This window comes from Ananas comosus, linkage group 8 (genome assembly GCF_001540865.1).
Source record: "Ananas comosus cultivar F153 linkage group 8, ASM154086v1, whole genome shotgun sequence".
Classification (NCBI taxonomy): Eukaryota; Viridiplantae; Streptophyta; class Magnoliopsida; order Poales; family Bromeliaceae; genus Ananas; species Ananas comosus.
The window spans coordinates 5,372,551-5,392,846 of record NC_033628.1 but is presented as its reverse complement, the minus strand read 5'-3'; the positions used below and the strand labels follow the sequence as shown (position 1 = coordinate 5,392,846).

Sequence of the window (20,296 nt, the reverse complement as noted above, 5' to 3'; positions counted from 1 at the left end):
TAATGAGTTCTACATCATTAGAAGAGCTAAGAATCTCCTTATAGACGAAATACAAAGAATTGATAAAGCAGAAGAGGGGGGCGAGCTGTCGCAGGATTTAAGTCTAAGAGAGTGGATCTAAAGAAGGAATTGGGAAGGGTTTTGAGGGACGAAGCTTCACTTTGGAAAACTCGGGCCAAACAACATTGGTTATGAGAGGGGAATGGCAACACTAAGTTCTTCCACTCGGTTGCGAACGGTAGACCTAGGGCCAACTGGATCAGTACGATGGTAGAAAATGGGATTACCTACCAAACTGACGAGGAGAAACAGAACTACTTTTACCAGTCATTCAAGTCACTTTTCACCCCGGAGGAGTCGAGCCCTCCTTCCTTTGGGGACTGGTCTAGGTTATTTCGGTCCAATCGGGTCGCGAATCCCGATCTATCAAGGCTGACCGAACCCTTTAATTCAGAGGAAATCAAGCTAGCAGTTTTCCAGCTGGGGAGCGATAAGGCGCCGGGACCGGACGGCTTCCTATTAAGGTTCTATCAAACGTTCTGGGAAACTGTTAAGGAGGACATATTGAGTGTTTTCCAGGAGCTATATAAGGGGAGGCACTCCTCAGACGCCATTGATTATGCCTTCATCTGCCTTATTCCGAAGAAAGAGGGGGCCGAAAGGGCGAGTGACTTTAGACCCATAAGCTTGTTGAACGGGATCCAGAAAATCTTATCTAAGGTTTTGGCCAATAGGTTAGGACTGGTTATGAAGGACTTGATATCCCCAACCCAATCGGCCTTTCTGCAAGGCAGGAATATTACCGACGCGTTCGCTTCGGTTTCCGAGCTTATTGGTTGGGGGAGTAAAAAGGCCGTGGAAGGAGTAGGGATAAAGGTAGATTTTGAAAAAGCTTACGACAAGATATATTGGCCATTCTTTTTCCAAATTCTTCGTTGGTGGGGTTTCAATGATAAGTGGTGCGGTTGGATCAAATCTTGTGTGTGTCACGCTAAAGTGGCGATTCTTGTGAACGGTGAGCCAACCAATTGGATAAAGACGATGAGAGAAGTTAGGCAGGGGGACCCGATTCCGCCATTTTTATTCTTATTGGTGGCGGAGTGTCTGGCTCGTTTGTCCAACGAAGCGATTTCGAATAACCTCATCAAAGGCATCGGGCCGTCCAAGGCGTGTAAGGTCACCCTCACCCAGTTTACTGACAACACCTTCTTCTTTTGCGAGGCGAGAAGGAGGTATATGAATAATCTTAGGTTCTTATGGCACCTCTTCGAATGGGCTTCGGGGATGAAAATTAATAGGAAGAAGTCGGAGCTGTATTATCTGGGACAGAAGGACGGCAAAGGAGCTAGATTAGCTAACTATCTCGGGTGTAGACTGGGCACTCTTCCGTCCAACTATATGGGTTTACCTCTCACCCCTAGATCACCACCCAAGGAGGCATGGAGGGAGATCATATTTAAGCTTCAACGTAGAATAGAGAGTTGGCATGCTAAACTTCTATCGAGGGGGGGTAGACTTACTCTGGTGAATGCAGTTCTAACCAGCATACCTCTATATTTTCTCTCGGTGTTTAAGGCCCCCGCCTGGGTAATTAAGCAAATTGAAGCTCTTCGGAGAGACTTTTTCTGGACTGGCGGACGCAACTTCGCTGGTAATGGATGTCTGGTGGCTTGGAAAAACATCTGCAGGTCAAAGAAGGAAGGTGGCTTAGGAATCTTGGATGTGGCAAGTATGAATTATGCGCTCCTGACCAAATGGTGGTGGAAATTCCACACAGCACCGGAGCTTCAATAGAACAAGCTAATCCGAGAATTGTATTATCGTAGGAGGAAACCGTTAAGGGAAGGTAGATCCTTCAAACCCTTTTCTTGCTGGTGAAAAGGCATCCTTAGTGTCACCTCTATTTTTCAATGGGGAGTGGCGTTCAACCTAGGAGACGGGAATTCCATTGATTTCTGCCAGGAACGGTGGTGTGGTGAGAAATCGTTGAACCTTTCGTTTCCGGAAGCTTACTGCTTGTCCGAGGGGAGAAATCCTACAGTTAACGAATGCTTCGAGTTGAGTAATTGGAATTGGACCAAGATCCTTGGTACCGAGGTGGGCCAATTGAGTGGCCCGATGGCAAGCTTCTCGGAACTTGTTCAAAAGGTATCTTCCTTCACCGTCGAACAGGGACCGGATAGGATTCTTTGGCGATGGAGCTCTGATGGACAATTTACGGTCAAATCGACCTATTCGACTTTGACGGATGGTGGAACGAGAGACGCTCGAGCTATCCGCATTTGGAGCCTTAATATCCCTTAAAAAGTAAAAGTGTTCATCTGGTTAGTCCTTAAGAAAAGGATTCTCACACGTGATAGACTTTTCAGGCGAGGGTGGGTAGGGGATCCTACCTGTGTCCTCTGTGGGTCGGATGAGGAATCGGCGGACCATCTGTTCACCCGGTGTGTATTCGGCAAGTTTATCTTAGTATCAGGAGTGGAAGACGTCCATGTCCATGATCTGGAGGACGATGTGAATCAACTGTGGGATAGGTGGTCGGCCAAAATGGACCACATTAAGAAGCGATCCAGCCTAACTGATTTGGTGGGGTGCTGGTGGACTACTTGGAAGGTCAGAAATGATGGTATCTTTCGGAATACCCTTCCTAACCCTAGGATGGCGGCCCTAAGTCTCAAGTTTCTTGTGAGGGAGTGGGATCTCCTGCTCGAGCCTTCCTAACGCTACCTTTTCTCAAAAAAAAAAAAAAAAAAATTTCCAATCACCACTTTTTTTAATACATCCTGTAAAATTACTTAAAACTTTATAGTTTTGAAAGTTTATGGCGGATATAATTTCTAAAACTAAAAGTTATACGTAGTAGCTCTTATAATGGACCATTGCACCGGAAGAGCAATGCTATGGAATTTAAAAATGCTTTTAGTGATTAGCTGTTAATGTGGCATTTCTTAAGAGGGCGTTTAATTATATGTAATTACAAACACAATATATATATATAGGTGGTGTTTAATTTGATAGTGTCTAATTTTTTTTTTTTTTTTTTAACAGCCGTTTGTTATTTATTTCTCAACATGACTGAGTCTGACGAGTGTACGTAACCAGGAACCGTGAGGAGGGTACACAGTAAAGCATAATGAAATTGTTGGTAACCAGGCAAAGAAAACGGATACGACACGCAAATTATTGCTTAAACCGGGTGCATTCATAATACCGTGCATCACTGTCGTTCTATGCTTTATATCAATCCACTCTTATTAATGAGCGAAATTAAGCTGCAACTTTAAGGCTTCGTTTGGAATTACGAGAAAATTACGTTCGTGCAGTGAGAAACGTCGACGATGAAAAAATAACCTGTTTGTTTCTATACGTAATATTGCGTTTCGCATATCACGATTAATCACTTATGATATATTTTTTACGATCCTATCGGAGAACGCAGAAGCATATCTACATATACTTTTTTCTCAACTTCATCTTATCTAATAGCGTTAGATAGATCTCAATACCAAGCTAAGCCTTATTAGTTGATGGGAATTAAAATAGGAAATAAATTAACCATAGTTTTCTTCCAAAACCACTGAACAATCTTGTAGTAGAAAACTATGACTTGCACTTGGTGCACCGCATTAGTTGTACACCACAGTCTCATCTCCTATATATTATTATTATATATTAAAACTTAGGCCCCGTTTGAATATTAGAATAATTTATTTAAAATAAAATTATTCTGTATGAGAATTTTCTAATTAATATGGTTGTAAATAAAGAGTTTGATTTTTATTGTTTTAAAGATCGTGCTACTTATGATTTAATAGAATAGTATATTTCATTTATAATAAAGTGATTTATTTTATTATAAAAAAATAATTTGAAATCCAAATATGACATTTCTTATCGATCAAATATATAATTATTTTGAATAAATTAAGAGAATATGCTGCATAAGACATTCATGCCTCCAAATAGAGCATTATTGTTATTTTTGCAAGTTAAAAAGCTCATTGAATTTTAGGTTTGAATGGCTAATGCTGCTACGGTGCATGGCTAATGCTGTGCACCGAGTGCAGGCACTATTTCTCAATTTTCACTTTGTGACCGGACAAATTATTTTATCCTTAATAGATTATTATAAGGGTTGGAGTTAATTCTCTCCGCTCTTATTTAGAAATAAATAAACTTAGCTAGAAATGTGAATCAATTAAAATTCGAATTTGGGATCTCGGGTATCAATCACCAAACCCTTTGCCACTTGTTCTAGGAACGGTCGGTTAAAATTGCAAATAGTTAAAAATATAATAGCTATAGCTACATATTATTTTATTTGGTTGGATACAATAAAAATCATTATAATCTCACGGCAAGCCATTTATAAGAGATATATTGTAATTTTCTACCATATGTAGGAGAACAAAGGAGGTAAGTAAGAGTGTAAGACCCCCTATTTCATTCTTGTTCTCTAGCTAAACAGGGCATAAAAGCACCAAAATTATCTTAACTTTTGCTTCTTGATTGATAATCATCTAAATTATAAAAAAATTTAATCATTTAAATTTTTAATATTTATAATTAATTATTTTGGTCCATATTTTTTACCAATTCAAACTAGCTACTACTGGCCAAATGGTGAAGAATCAGTATTAAAAATAATAGACCCCAATTTATATCTTGACAATTAAATGCTAGAAATTAGTGTGTTAACGACAAAATCAAATCTGACATAAAAGAATCTCGTATATTACTGGTATGCATCTTTTGTTATTTATTTTGACCGTTTGGCTAATGTTAGTCAATTTAAATTGATAAAGTATAAATCAAGGTGGAGATGGTTAATTAAAAAAGTTTAATAGTTGTTGACACCTAATTTTAACGCTGCAACAACCGAAGAGATATGTAGTGCCGGAGAGGGTGTGGGTGTAAGATTCGAGCTTCCGTAGATAACTATATCGAAAATCATTTTCGAATATATCGGGGGTTGGGAAATTAAAAAGGCTTAGGCCCTGTTTGGTTCATCGTAAAATCATTCCGAAAAAAAAAATTTCATAAAAAAAATAAGATTCTCAGCGTTTGTTTGCTCGTAAAATATTTTTTCGGAAAACTTATTTTACGAATCTGAGAAAAAATTAGCGTTTTTGTTTTCCGCTTGAAACGAGCGGAAAACAAAAACCGATGACTAAAAATCACGACGTTAGGAGGGGGCGGGGTTCAGCAGGCGTGCGGTCCACGAGGGACGCCCCACCTCGTGGACCGCCAGAGAGAGGTCTCTCTCTTTCCCATCTTTAATTTGTTTATATATATATAATATAGTATAATATATATTAGATAGGGCTAGAATATTTACAAGTATCACACAAGTGACACTTGTGTGTTTTTAGCCTTGGAATGGAGAGATGTGAGGTGAGGTGATCGTGGAGTGGTCGGTAAGGTGGAATAGGTTTGATCCAAGGGCTAATTTTCATCAACAAAGTAGATCAATGGCTAAAACGTGATGCAACATGGGGAATGATACTTGTAAAATATTTAGAGTCAACTTATAATATATATAATGAGTTTCCGCTACTAATACTTTTATGACATGGAGTTCCTTAATACTCATAAACTTCGAGCCCATGCTTTATGTCTGATGCCCTTAGATTTATTCATTGATGCATTTTCATAACCTTAGATCATACCCTATTCAACCAACTACCATTCAACCCTAGGGAAAGCCACTATTGTCTAAAATGGGATCACCCATCATCCTAACACACAATCTCATCAATCAATGGTTAAAAATTTATAAGTATAGAGAAGTCTATACTCATAAGGTATAGTAGCGCCAAGCCCTAAATATATATATATATATATATATATATATATAATATAAATATATATATATATATATAATATATCATATATATAATTATATATATATATATATTAATATATGCTGGATACTATCGGTAGCACCGAGGCCTCTGTGCTACCAAGTTGTTTTCAATGATACCGCTTCCAAATCGACGATCGGCTCCGTGAGACTTGATCTACACTATTGAAAGTATTTGGAAACTAAATTTCATAATTTTTCGGCGTCATTTACCTATTAAACGAGTAGTTTAAAAATGAACGGCTGAAAATAAAAATCTCATAAAAAATGATGATAGAACACTTGAATTTAAAATCAGAGATACTGGTCTTTTTCTAAATAGTAAAAATAATTTTCTACAAAAATTTCATCTGATTTGGATTGTTTTACACCGTTAAATTTACAAATGCATCACATCTACCATTAAAATTGTCAATTTTGAAATATTTTGATCACTGGCCAAATGATGTCGACAAATTATGAAATTTAGTTTTCAAATATTTTTGATAGTGTAGATCAAGTCTAACGGAGCCGATCGTCGATTTGAAAGCGATATCATTGAAAACAACTTCATAGCACGAAGGCCTCGGTGCTACCGATAGTATACCAGCCTAGCTCTATATATATAGAGAGAGAGAGAGAGAGGGAGAGAGAGAGCAGGACTGCTGTACTCTCAGGAGCATGGAGGCCTTCGTGCTCCTGAGCCGTTTTCGATGATGAAATTTTTGAATCGACGATCGGCTCCATTAGATTTGATCTAGCGTATTTGAAGTTTCTAGAAAATAATTTTTGCGATTTTTCGATATCATTTATCTAGCAATTGAAAGAATTCAAAATTAATAATTTTTAACGGCTGAAAATAAAAATCTCATAAAAAGTAGTGATATAGCACTAGAATTTTCGATTAGAAATATTAATCTTGTTGTAGATAGTATAAAGAATTTTGTATCAAAATTTCATCTGATTTGAATACTTCTACACCGTTAAGCTTGAAAACGGCAGATATCAACCATTAAAAATTATTGATTTTGAATCCTTTCGATCACTAGGTAAATTATATCGAAAAATCGCAAAAATTATTTTCTAGAAACTTCAAATACCCTACATCAAGTCTAACGGAGCCGATCGTCGATTCGAAAATTTCATCATCGAAAACGGCTCAGGAGAACGGAGGTCCGGGTCTGGACACAAGACTATTATATATTATATATTATTATATATATTATATATATTAATATATATATTTATATTATATATAGTGTTGAACTATTATGCTATTTATCAGGAAGATAAAGCTTTGATACTTCGATATTTGACCATTGGTTAGAATTATACGTTGGATGATGATGCGGATCCCAACGGCTTGGTATCCCCTTAGCATTGAGTAGTGCCACAGGTAAATAGTATAATCAAAGAGGTTAAAAATTAATTAAAGGAGAACTGATCTAACGGCCAAAAATCGGAAGCCATACATTCTATAATACTTCGGCATGTAGATCTCTCTTTATGTTTATAAGACAGTATTTTATTTTTATTAACTATAAATATATTTATTATATAATATTTTATTATAAATATTTAATAATTTATGTTATAGTATATATTTTTTTTTTTTTTTTTTTTTTTTTTTTTTTTTATTTTACTTATATATATTTAATTATTGTTTAATATATTTTAAATATATTTTATTTATAAATATAAACTATAATACTAATATATGTAATATGATAATAATTATATTAAAATATATAAAATAAAAAAATATTTAATAATTTTTATTTATATTTTTTTTTTCTTTCAATCAAACAATCGTAATGAAAAATTATTTCTCTTTTCCTACAAACCAAACATCAAACAACGTAAAATTATTTTTCTACCAAAATTTTTTTTTTTCCACAGTTTTACGTGGAACCAAACACACCCTTAGCTCTGATGCCGCCGAAGGAGGGACTTGGGCCGAAGGGTTTAGTTTCAGTAAAGATGTAATTAAGGTTTATTTTATATAAATATTAAAACAGAGTATTCTTTAAAAGGCAATTCAAATAGTAAAAAAATAAAAGTAAATTTTATAACGGACTATAAAATTTTTCAAAATATTAAATACAATGTAAAATAAAACTCTATTTATTTTTTAATGATCGCCAAACATGTTCTTATATATAGAGTAATAGTAACATTCTTCTATTATTTTTCTACTCATGCTTTTCAACCAAAATTATATTATGTAATTGCAGTTTTAAAATTCAAATTATTCCATCAAAATAACGTTTATTGTGCTAAAAAAAATTCTCGTCTTTCAAATAATATTTTCATTATGTTTTTTTCGCCTAGGGTGGGTGCAAGTGCAAATTTTCTGCAATGATATACGTGTGCTGCACAGAGAGGTGCAATTTCTCCGCCGTCCAGATCCGAGACAAATCAACTGCCATCACTGGACTGGATCTGGATGATATAATATTTTGTTTGATTTTTTAGGNTGATATAATATTTTGTTCGATTTTTTAGCCTTGAGAAAGCAAAAAAAAAAATACATACATAATTTGTTCTCATTTAGTCATTTCCCGGCCCGGCCTACGCGGGCTCCAGTCTCCACGTGCGGCTCTGTGATTCGCACAGTTACTTACAGGGTTAACTCGCCACGTGCCCTTCAAGATTCGCGTGGAGCCACACCTCCCGCGCCCGTGCACGTCGATCGGTTAGGGTTCTACACTTCTATTAAACTGTAATTAAATTAGAAAAGAATTTTTTTTTTAAAAAAAGGGAACATTTACCTTTCTCATGCGTGCGTTTGGGTATAAAAAATATTTTTCTACGACGTAAAAATATTTTTACATTTTTTTGAACTTTTTAAAAAATAAAAGTTTTGTCTATCGTAAAAAAACAAAAGCTCAAGCTCCGTAAAAAATTTTTCATTCTTTTTTTTTTTTTTTTTACACCAAACCAACCAAATGTCAATTTTTATCCTTTTAACCAAACAAATGTTAATGAAAAATAATTTTTTTCCTACCAAACGTAAAAAAAAAAATTTCACTGAAAATTTTTTTCACAAAAATTTATTTTTTTACTATTTTACGTTAAACCAAGCAGACAACGAAACTCACCATGTCATTCATGGACCGTAAAAAAGATTCCCCTTATCTCTTGCATAGATCTAGTAAATTGACAAGTTGGGCAATCCGCAGAAGGGTTATTAAACTCGCGGATTATGTTGATGCATGTAAAATTTATCAGCAAATTTATGTCGGTGGGTAGGAGGGTTTACGAGTTATCTACAAAATACTTTATTTTTATTTTTCTTTGTTTTTCTAATCTTTTATTTTTCAAATACAAATAATAAATATATTATTTTTTAAAAAAATTAAACCTTAACTTATTGTTTAAAACATCATAACATACAACTGATAAGTTTTTAAAAAATGGCACTAGAAAAAAATAATGTTAAAATTTTAGCAATGAATAAACTAAAAGGAGTACTCACTTTTTAATGTTTTGTTTTATTTTTTTAAAAGCTGTATATGTGAGTACACCTGTACATGTGAGTATTCGAGGCTGTCTAAAATATCATATATATATATATATATAATTTTGAAAGCATTGTTCCAATTGAACCATATGATGCCACGTGGCGCACTTACAAAAGAAGTTTCAATGTGCCACGTGTCATATATATATATAATATACCAAACTATTTTTTTATTACAAATATTTAAGTAATTAGAAAAACTTACATAAAAAGTTTTCATAACCAACTATTTTAATTAAATTATTATACAAATATTTAAGTAATTAAAGGAAATCATAACCAACTAATTTAATTAAATTATTATACAAATATTTAAATAATTAGAAGAAATTATAACCATACATATCAAATTATTTTAATATTGTAAAATTTGGTCTTCTTTTTTATATATATATTTTTTTATATATAAAAGCTTTACTTATTTTAAATATTAAAATAATAAAAGTAATAATTTTTTTTTTCCTTAACTGCACAATAGTTATTTTTTTTCTTAACTGCACAACAGTTATTTTTTTTCCTTAACTGAACAATAGTTTTTTTTTTCCCTTTTTTCTTTGATTGAGGCCTATTCAACTTTTATAGTTCTCTCTCTCTATTTCTCTTTAGGGTTTAGGTTTCTAACGACCTCTCGCGCTTTTTTACTTTTGCTCATTCCAGGATGATGCGAGCGGGGCGCGTCATAGGAAAGAGGCAGAGGCGGCGTGAAAATCACAGGTGTTTGTTTTAATTTTATTTAATTTTTTGGATTATATATATATATATATATATACAAATATTTTAATTAAATTTTATACAAATATTTAATATTAGAAGAAATTATACCATATATACCAAATTTTTTGATATTGTAAACTTTGTCATTCTTTTTATATTATTTTTTTATTATAAATAGCCTTTACTTATTTTTTAAGGATTAAATTAAAAAGTATAAATTTTTTTTTCTCCTTAACTGCACAATAGTTTTTTTTTTTCTTATTTTTGTTGCTCTTCTTTCTTGATTGGGGTATTCAACTTTTATATTAAGTTACCAAATTTTATTATCTTAACATTATAATTTATTGATTTAATTACAAAAAAATGTCATATATTTCTCAATGTTATTAGTCCAATATGTATGATAGGTGGAGGACAGACTTATTTTCCATCTTTATTGCACAAATCTGCTTACAAAATGTAAGGTTTTTTTTCATCTTTATGCACAATTTTTTTACAAAATGTAATTATTTCAAAATTCGAAATAATTTACGTTTAATGATTTGCGGTATTTTTGTAATGTATATATATCTTCTTTTTTTTCAGTGATACTACCAGTAGCTGTTGGACTTCGTCGTTACTATTTGAAAATTTCGGAGCGCATAAATATTTTGCCCCTAGCGCAAGAAATGCTTAATAATTACTTTTGGGAGGCATGTTTGATATTATATGTTAAATTGTGATTAATTGTTTGGAAAAATAATCGATATACATACATGACTAATTATTCACAAATAATAATTATTTTTTAGTTTAAAAGAATCTAATATATATTCATTCTTCACAAGTTCTAAAAAATTACTTTTCAAATTTAGTCACTTTAAATCCTTCAAAAAAAACTTTACAGATAGTCATTAAGAATTATGAATAAAATTAATTTTCCTCGTCATTTCAATATTGTGTATTTAAATAAATAGAATAATAATTATGTTAAATTTTTAATGGATTTGAACTTTTTTATTTTTCATTTTAAAATTTTTTATTTTAAATTTTTACTTACAATCTATTAGTATATTCATGATAGCATTATTTTATTTGATTCAAATTTTTCTAATAAAAACTTAATATGTAAAATTAATATATATTATATAAAAATTGTAATTAAAAGATAAATTTGAAATCCGTGCATCGCACGGGTTAGTTGCTAGTTCATAATTAATGGAGTATTCATACATTTTTTACATAATTTTAGATAAGAAAATAATATTCATATTCAGCAAATTTATAAGCAGGACTAAGTAAGGATTTAATCACGAGGGAGGCAAAATATGTAAAAATAAAAATTTTAGCAGATAAATAAGATTTTAACTATTCAAATTTAAAAAATATTAAATTTATTTCTTTAATTTACACTCACTTAACTTCTAATTAATTTATTTGCATTATTCCATTCAAAGAACTTAAGAATTTTACTAAATCTAATAGTAATTTAGTTAGAATTTAATTTTTTAAATTTTTGTTAATAAGATAATAACAACCAATAACTAATATCTAATAGAGCTATCAAATTTAGCATACTATTTTATTTAGTTAAATAAATTTACTCATAAAAAATAATTAGAAAATTAAGAATGTATAAATAAAATATTTAAAGTTGAAAGAATTTATTTCAAAATGCACTATAATCAAGAGATTCTTAATATATTTTTAACCTATAAAACACATAAGAGCTTATACTAGCACTAAAATTTTTTTACCAAATATACTCATATATTTTAAAAATTAACTAAAAATTTATAGATTACCAAAGAACTATAAAATAAAAATTGAAAAGTTAAGGAGGACCATGGCCTCTTTGGGTGTCAGTTCCTATTTATAGGTACTTCGTGGATACCCACGGATTCAGTTTGAGATTACTGGGTCAACTCTTTCATCCTTTTAATCTTTACGACGCTTTAGGGAGAAAAGAGTAGAGATGTCAACGGGTCGGATTCGGGGTGGATTTTTAAAAATCCGAACCCAAACCCGACTCCAAATCCGAGACCCGAACTCGAACCTGAACCCAACGGATTTTAAAAATCTATATCCAAACCGGAATCCAACAAAAAATTCGAAACCCGAACCCGAACCCGAAAATTTAAACCCGAAACAATTATTTCTTTTTTCAATATTTCAAAATATATTATATTAAACCTAAATTTTTAAAATACAAATTCAAATATAACATCAAATTTTTATATATATATTATATATAATACAAAATAAATTCGGGTTCGGGTCGGGTTCGGGTTCGGGTCGGGTACAATCAAAATCCATATCTGAATCCATATCCGTCGGGTTTCTATTTTTGATATCCGTATCCATCGGATATATCCGTTTCATTCGGATTCGGGTTCAGATAAAATTTCGAATATCCATATCCATTGACATCCCTAGAAAAGAGGCAAAAAGAAAAAAACAAAGGAAAAGTTTGAAATTTATCTAAAAAGGGGGCAGTGATGGACGGTCCAGATCTCCTAAGTCTATGGATGACTTGGTGAACCCAGTCCTGGGAATAATACTCCCGTTTCGCACGATTGTTCCCGAAAATTTTGGCGCGCAGGCGAAAAGAAAATTCGAAACCCCGCCGGCCCCTCCGCTACTTTCGCTCCCACTTCGCCTCTCTCTCTCTCTCTCTCTCTCTCTCTCTCTCCCCCCAACCCCCTCTGTCGCGGTAATATTTTTTAATTTCGAAAACTAGTTTTTCTTTTCTTTTTTTTTTTTTTAATTCCGGGGCTGGAAATTAGGTTTAGGAAAATTGGAACGGTCGCTATTTTTTTTTTAATTTTTTTTAAAAAAATTCTTTTTGGTGTTTATTTGTGCTTTTGCGCAGGGCAAGGGTGTGGAGCTGGCAAATGGAGCTAAATATAATATTGTAAGTGGTTAATGGTGTTCTCCTTAAAATGCTTGATAGGAGTAGGAATTTTGGTTTTTGATCGGATTAGTTGGTGTTTATTTGGGATGTTCATGTGGATTTTTTATATCGTAAGTGGTTGATGGGTTCTTCGTTGACATGCTTGATAGATGCAGGAAACTTTGTTTTTTTGATCCGATTATTTTGTCTTTATTTGGGAGATTGATGAGAGGTTTTGCTGGGTTGGTGTTATTTTGCCTCATGGATTAGGTTTTGAGCAAAAATGTGGGTTTTTTTTCGTTTGGTTGCATTACTACAAGGGGAAAATTAGAGTAAAATTTGGTATGGGTAAAGTTATGTAGCCCAATGGTGAAAAACAGCGCATTTTGTTTTAATATAAGGAATTATTCAGGGATAATGATTATTTGGTTTTTTTTTTTTTTAAAAAAAAATCTTTGGAGAGGAATACTTAAATTTACCTATGTTATTACTCAAGTTGGATTCTGTTGTCCTAATTTGCTGACTCTGTTCTTTTGTGTACTAAAACAATGTGTCACTATTATCCTTTTCTTTCCGAATCACGCTGTATGTCCCTATATTGATCGACTCTAAATGAGAAAAGTTGTATTGATTTGCTTTTATCAGAAATATCTCTTGTTATTTCATAATTTGTGTGATATGGAGATTTAGTATCCGTTCTGCAATCTTGAGAACATAATAAAATTTTTACACTAGAAAAAGGTAATAATAACTTTGTACTGCTTGGACTTTTACAAACCTGTTCTTCGCTGCATTATCGAGTGAAATATGACCACGCTGTTGCTAGATTGTTCTTGCTTTATTCTAAGAAATTCTTTAAAATGATTTGTCAATTCAAAAGATAATTGTGATTTTGGTTCTAGTTTTTGTTTTGCGCACCGTTCCAACTAGGGTAAGCAATACCTTAAATAATATTTACAACTTATCTGAGTTTTTCTTCGTTCTCTGCAAAGATGAGCTCATTACCTCTTTCCGACAATTATTGCTGTGCTATATATTATCTGTTTTACTTCTTGACTAGCTACTCAAGCTCCTTTTGTAAAAATGCACTGCTTTACTTGAATCTTTTAGATCGATGGCCACCTAATTCAAATTTTTGTATTGCAAAATTTTGTCGAACCATCTAGTTTCTAGTCAAGGATTCCCACAAATTTAACTTTTTTCCTTCCTTTTTTTTGACTATATCCATAATCCTAACTACATATAATAGGGGTGTCCTTACCAATTTTGTTTACATATTATTATTGTTCATCATTACTGGTTCTCACTTACGAAGTACTTCTAATGTATCAACTTACATGCATAAAGTGTTGCTTCTTCTTTTTGAGCAATTCTAAATTTTTTGATCCTCTCTAGTACATATAATACCAACTTCAATCTGAAACTTTGACCAGTGTTGATTCTTGTTCATATTTTTTCATTTTCTTGTTTTCTTTTCCTCTTTTCCTTCTGGCAAATCTAGGTTTCTTTTAGTAGATAATTGAGAAATAGGTTGACCGATGTGGATTTTTCTCTCTCTTCTTTTTTGGTCTTTCCCTAAACTGAAGCTCATAGGCAAAATGGGGGAGAAGAGACCAGTTCTGGGAAGCTGCACCACTATTTAATTTGCCAGCTTCTGTTATTTTCTTATGAGTTTGGTGTTAATGGCTTTCAAACAAAAGAAGCGAGTGAAGAATGCAAGGAGCAAGTACTTGAAACCTGGCGCACTTGCTCAGATTCGTTATAGCCGGACCTCAAGCAGAACTTGCACAGATATCGGCAAGAAAAGGATTTTGTTGGATTCGGAGAAGGCAGAAATAGATATTCTGCCTCAAGATGAGGCAGTTGTTCATAATATGACGCCGATTTCTTCTCCCATCAGGACCAGTTTTCAACCAATAGTTGATGGAATTACGCCACAGAAAATGCCAGCATTTACACCGCAGAAAATGCCCAAAACACCAAAAACGCCTCAAGTCGACGAATTTGATAGTCCGTCGAGACTTGAATCTCTTCCTTTGGACCTTCTGGTATGATCAAGAAACACATTGTCTATAATAGGGTGTTTGTTTGGTCTGGCTAGAGCTTTGCAGAAATGTTATTTGAATTGAATTATTGGAAGATTCATAAATAACTTCCATTAACTTCAGCTCAATGGTCTCTTGATATAGCTCTAGCTAAAGCTATGAATCGGAGTATGTGCATTAGGTTACAAAGATCATTTTACTTTAGGGCCACAGCAAATGCTCCAGACTTACTTTGTCGGGTGGACCCCTAGTTTCTAGAACAGCCTGATCTCTAGAAAAGAGCTGTTCTAGAAGCAAGACCAAATAGACACTTTGTTACGACAAAAGTTTTTAATTTTTTATTTTTTTTTTTACTATTATATACATGTGTTTATAATGATGTTTTTGTCTTGTGACCTTTATTCGGAGGTTAAAATCCTTTGCCACTTGCACCATGACCAGCTGAGGGCTGTTTTTCATGTTTCTCAGAGAATTCGAATGGCTGTAAGTGATTACCTCTCATTGCTCTCATTAATAAATCATGCTGGAAAGTATAAGTTCACAACTTCTGTAAAATCCCTGTTTTAGCTATACTATTGACTATCGGACCTCTTTTCTTTGAAAGACAATTGCTGCTTGATAGCTCGAGTTTGGTACATATATCGTAATAAAGCTAGCTATATGGCTCTTTTGGTTTCTTTGGTCATTAGTTTGGTACATATATCACATGCATCACTATAAGCTTACGTGTTCAGCTGAATTATTACTGAGTAGATTAATCTTGACAAATCTATAGTTCTAAATTGCCCAAGGTGCAGGGGCTGGAGGAATCTACGTGCAAGTCGTAAGGTACAAAGAGCAAAGCGCAGGGCTGGGAAAGATGAGTGTGCACATACACAAACTCCTAGAAAAATAAGATCATACTTAATAGTAAAACAATAACTTATTGGCACATATAGACAAATGTTGTCCAATAGATTCACTCCTACATTTAGTATCAGAGTGAACAATACACGCAAACAAAACTTATTGACCCTTTGTATGATGTGGCATATCTCCAACTAGACTGGATAACATAGTTTTCATAGTGTGCCTTTAGTGTGCCTACGGCCTGGTTTAGGTGCTTTCATTGGCCTAGAGTTGGGCCTAGCACTGTGAGCAGTGGGCCTCAGCGAAGGTTGTCTACGAATTTATTACAAGGCGCTGTTGTCAGGGCCTTAAACTTGGCCAGTTATTGTGTCCTAATTAACCCTTTTTCCATCTGTGGGTTGAATTATAAGTAGATTTTGATTTTGATTCTGTTTCTATTGTGCAAATTACTCACTTACAAGGTTACAGTAACCATAACCTAGGCAGCTTCTTTGTATATCAACAGCAGCTCATTTTCGTCATATTTGATGCTGTTATAGAATGTGTGTTATTGATTATGATAGAAAGCATATGGTTTCTTGAAACTCTTTGGCTTCTCTTTTCCTTATCCTGTGTCCTTTCTGTAGAACATTTTATTATCTTGTTGCATTGAAGAAAACTATGTTAAACTATTTAATTGGTTGATATAACTTTTTTGCTTATGTGATTTTAGAAGAGATTGGTGATCTTTCATCTCTTCTCGATTAGCTGACGACTTTGAACATAAGTGTGGCTTGTAAGGGCTACAGAGGAAAGAATACTAATTGAAAAAACCCAAACCAGGTTATTCTGGCAAGGCAACTCCATTTCAACTTCACAACTCCGGATCGGTCTAGACAGGAGATGCTGAATACAAAGACACCTCTTCCAGCAGATCATTGGCCTTTTGTTAGGTAATGACAGACACATGAAAGTTTCACTCATGAAAAATATATTAATGTTGTTGCCTTTCTGTAAAAAATAGGGAAAGAAAAACAAAAACTAATTATAAAAATGGAAATTCTCCTTTTTTGTTTCTGGCTTTAGGCCCTTTTTTAACTTCTGACAAGAAAGAACACTCCTCCGCTATAGACCATGTTGCACAGTTTTTGAATGATGTATGTTCAAAAACTGTGGCATTATGGAACTGTAGTGCGAGGTTAGTTTGACCCTTGGAAGTTGAGAAGTGAGCAGAAGTTGCAGAAGACAGAAAAAGTATCACTCTTTCGCAAAAGCAAAAAAGAAAATTGGTTTTCTTTTCCCGGCAGAAGTTTTACTACATTAAATTCTGACTAAAATTCTGTATTTCAGCAAGAGAAATGGGAAGGGTGCATGGGGACCAAGCCCTTGCACCCCAAAAGCTCCGAGGCACGGCCCACGCCCTCCTCGCGTCCATTTGATGGATTACAAGCAAATCGCGGCTGTCCTGTTTCAGGAGTCCTCCAGGCGCATGATGCCGCCAGGATTGCCAAGACCGGTTTTTAAGGCTGTGGCTCCCAATAGAAGAGTTTTGTTCTACGAAGATGAGCTATGCCAAGCAGTGGCACAGAATAAGCTTCTTTGAATCTCCTAGTAAAAGTGCTTTTTGAAAAGCACTTCCATTCACTTCTCCTTCCTGTATGTATATATGCCCTCTGTCTCTTTCTATAGCATCTAGCATATTATGCAGAGTCTGCAGCATATGTTTGCTGCTTTAGGTCGGAAAAATATTATACGGGATGCACCTCGCAGGTGAGACGAGATCACTACCGACCTTGCTTTACGACTCAAAGCTAGGGGACCGATGGATGGCGATGATCCTATCTCATTGTGCAGTGCGTGCCATATAATTTTTGTACTTTAGGATTTAGTAAATATGCGACTTTATGATCGATCATGGACAAGGGAGTTATTCAGCTTTTAGAAGTGTCAAGTTTTGGAGGGGTTGGTTGTGTGTATAGCTCTATAATATATCTTTGCTCTTCAAGTTTTGTTGCAAAAAAAAAAAAAGAAAAAATGTTAGCATTTCACATTTATTATCACTCTTTATCATCTTCTGTTACATTACTTTATAATTTTATGGCATTGCTTATTCTTTTTCTTTTTTTTTTTCTATTTTTTTGATGGTTGACGCGGGAACCAAATGTTCCAGTCATATCATTGAAGAATGGGAAGTGTTCGTGGATTAGTTGGTTTCAAATTCATTCAGAATTATAGTATAATAATAAAGTAGAGCATGCTTTTGGAGGTGTTTTTGCCCCCCCTCCGCCATCCTACTTGCGAGTAGTAATTATGAATGCGGCGGTTATTGAGCATCCAATGCCTTTTCTTGTCATGAATCTCATGATCGAGATGAGTATAACAAGTTTTAAATCTCTGTGAAACTATACAATCTAGTTGAATTTATTTCAACTACTGGTATTGATTTCCGAATTACTTGTTTTTAGGGGTGTAGACGAGAGCCGAACACGGGCCGGCTTGTTAAAGTATCGAGTCAAAAAATTCAGCTCATGTTCAGCATGAGCTGGCTCACGAGCTGGCAAACGAATAATAAATTAAAAGAATTAGATTGAATATATATAAAAAATAAATTTACTAAAAATTTTATTCCAATTAGAATTGATCTAAATTAGTTGAAATTTTACATTATAAATAAGTTTTTTTATAATTAAGCTCACCTTTATATTATTTATATTTTGCCTAAAATAAATAATAAAATATATTATATTATAGTAGTATATTCTATTTATATATGTAAATTATAATTAAATAAGTTATATAAATATAAAATATATGGTATTCGCAGCGTGTATCGAGCGAACCGACGCGAGCTAATCACTAGCTCGGATTCGGCTATTTTAGAACGAGCCACAAAAATTCAGCTCATGTTCGGCCTCTGAAAGAGAGAAATGCAATAGCTTAATTCTCTCCGTGGTTTGAATTTTCATCCAAGGTCTACAAGTCTATTCACGATCTGCTGCCCGATGATTCCTGTCTCTTATTTACGACGCTTGCCTTTACTAAACAATGTTAGTATAGAATATCAACAGGTTTCTATAAAATACGACGTCCCTAAAGTAAGTGCAAAGGGGTTTGGTGGTTGATATCGCAGAACTAAGTTCGATCTACTTGATTCATATTTCTAAGTTAAGTTACTTTCTAAATAAAATAAACGAAGGCAGATAGTCGTGCCTACATATCTACTTAAAAATAAACAGTTTTTACTAAAAATTGCTGTGCAAACAACCTGCCTGCCCTTCGCTCTTATTGAATTAAATGACAACTGATTTTGGTAATATCAGTAATTTTCATTTGTTTGAAAGCTATTTTCGGTGCGCTTTTCGGGTATGCAATGTAGTGGTCGCCCAAAAATTCGGTATAAATATTTATACTCAATTTGGTCTAGTCTTATAAATTTTGTTTTAATATAAAAATTAAGAGAGGTTTGTTAACTTTAATACTGTAGTTAAGCAATAATCTGTCATACCTACTCTCATTAGAAGGGCCACGCCGCCCCGCTTCGGAGATGCATCTGACGATGCTGCGGATTGGTTGATCGAGAATAAATAAAAAAAAAAACTAAGAAAGAAAAAATAGAAGAATATTAAATTTTTTAAAAAAAACAAAGAATGTTGTTAAAAGAAGTAAGGCGCGTTGTATGCGTTCTGCCGTTTTTTTCACCTGAATCAAGAACGAAAATGGGTGAAAGTCCGCGTTTTGGGGTTCTGTTGATTACCGGGAGTCCCATTTTGATTTCCTATTCCCGAGTGAATGGGAATCCCCATACACACTTTTTCAATCGGCTAGGATGCCGGATTAGGAAGTTGAATCGACGGAATGGATATTATGCGATTAAATTTATTTTCAACTTTTTAATTAAAAATATGAGTTAATTTAAAAATTAATATAAATTTTTAAATTTGAGGCGTGTTTGGTTCGAAGTGGAGTCGCGATCGGAATCGGAATCGAATCAAAATAAGCTGGAATTGGAATCGGAATGACTCATTTACCAGCTAATTCTGTTTGGTTCATCACCTAAATCGGAATCGGAATAAATCATTTTCATTGGTCTCGGATTTGTTCAGGTGGATATAAAAAATATATCAAATATATACTAATATTATCTTATAATATATTAATTTAAATTAATAATATAATATTAAATATTAAAAATTTACATCAAAATTTTGAAATAATGTCAAAATTTTAAATCTATTTTTTTTAAAAAAAATTAAACTTTGAAGTTGAGTGGATAATTCAAAATGTGAAACTAAATTTTGATTTATTCAAATTCAAACTAAAATTACAATTTAAATTTTAATTTGAATCTATAAATTTAATTTAAGTTTGAAATAAAATTTGAATAAAACTTTATATAAATTAAAATTTAATTTAAATTCAAATTTGTAAGTTAGATTCGAAACACTTGATTAAATTTTAAATTTTAATTTAAG

The 20,296-nt window shown here is 33.3% G+C and overlaps 1 protein-coding gene across 3 annotated transcripts; it reads left to right on the top strand.

The window, feature by feature from the left end:
* On the top strand, positions 12,732 to 17,808 carry LOC109714408 (F-box protein At4g35930). Of its 3 annotated transcripts, XR_002217362.1 has the most exons (7): positions 12,732 to 12,771; positions 12,931 to 12,972; positions 14,538 to 14,999; positions 15,405 to 15,479; positions 16,668 to 16,777; positions 17,175 to 17,480; positions 17,595 to 17,808. XR_002217362.1 is itself a non-coding variant. In XM_020239020.1 (6 exons), the coding sequence occupies exons 3-6, from the start codon at positions 14,619 to 14,621 to the stop codon at positions 17,425 to 17,427; spliced, it is 759 nt and encodes a 252-aa protein (XP_020094609.1). In that variant the 5' UTR covers positions 12,732 to 12,771; positions 12,931 to 12,972; positions 14,538 to 14,618; the 3' UTR covers positions 17,428 to 17,808. The 3 variants fall into 3 exon arrangements, 2 of the variants coding, with proteins under 2 accessions (XP_020094609.1, XP_020094608.1); XM_020239020.1 differs by having other exon boundaries at positions 15,465 to 15,479; positions 17,175 to 17,808; XM_020239019.1 differs by having other exon boundaries at positions 17,175 to 17,808.

Excerpts from the sequence above, each read along its gene's own strand:
- LOC109714408 (XM_020239019.1), top strand. The coding sequence starts at position 14,619 with ATGAGTTTGGTGTTAATGGCTTTCAAACAAAAGAAGCGAGTGAAGAAT. Across the intron at positions 15,000-15,404 it reads CTCTTCCTTTGGACCTTCTG|GTTAAAATCCTTTGCCACTT; the intron begins GTATGATCAAGA and ends CTTTATTCGGAG. Across the intron at positions 16,778-17,174 it reads GATCATTGGCCTTTTGTTAG|CAAGAGAAATGGGAAGGGTG; the intron begins GTAATGACAGAC and ends TCTGTATTTCAG.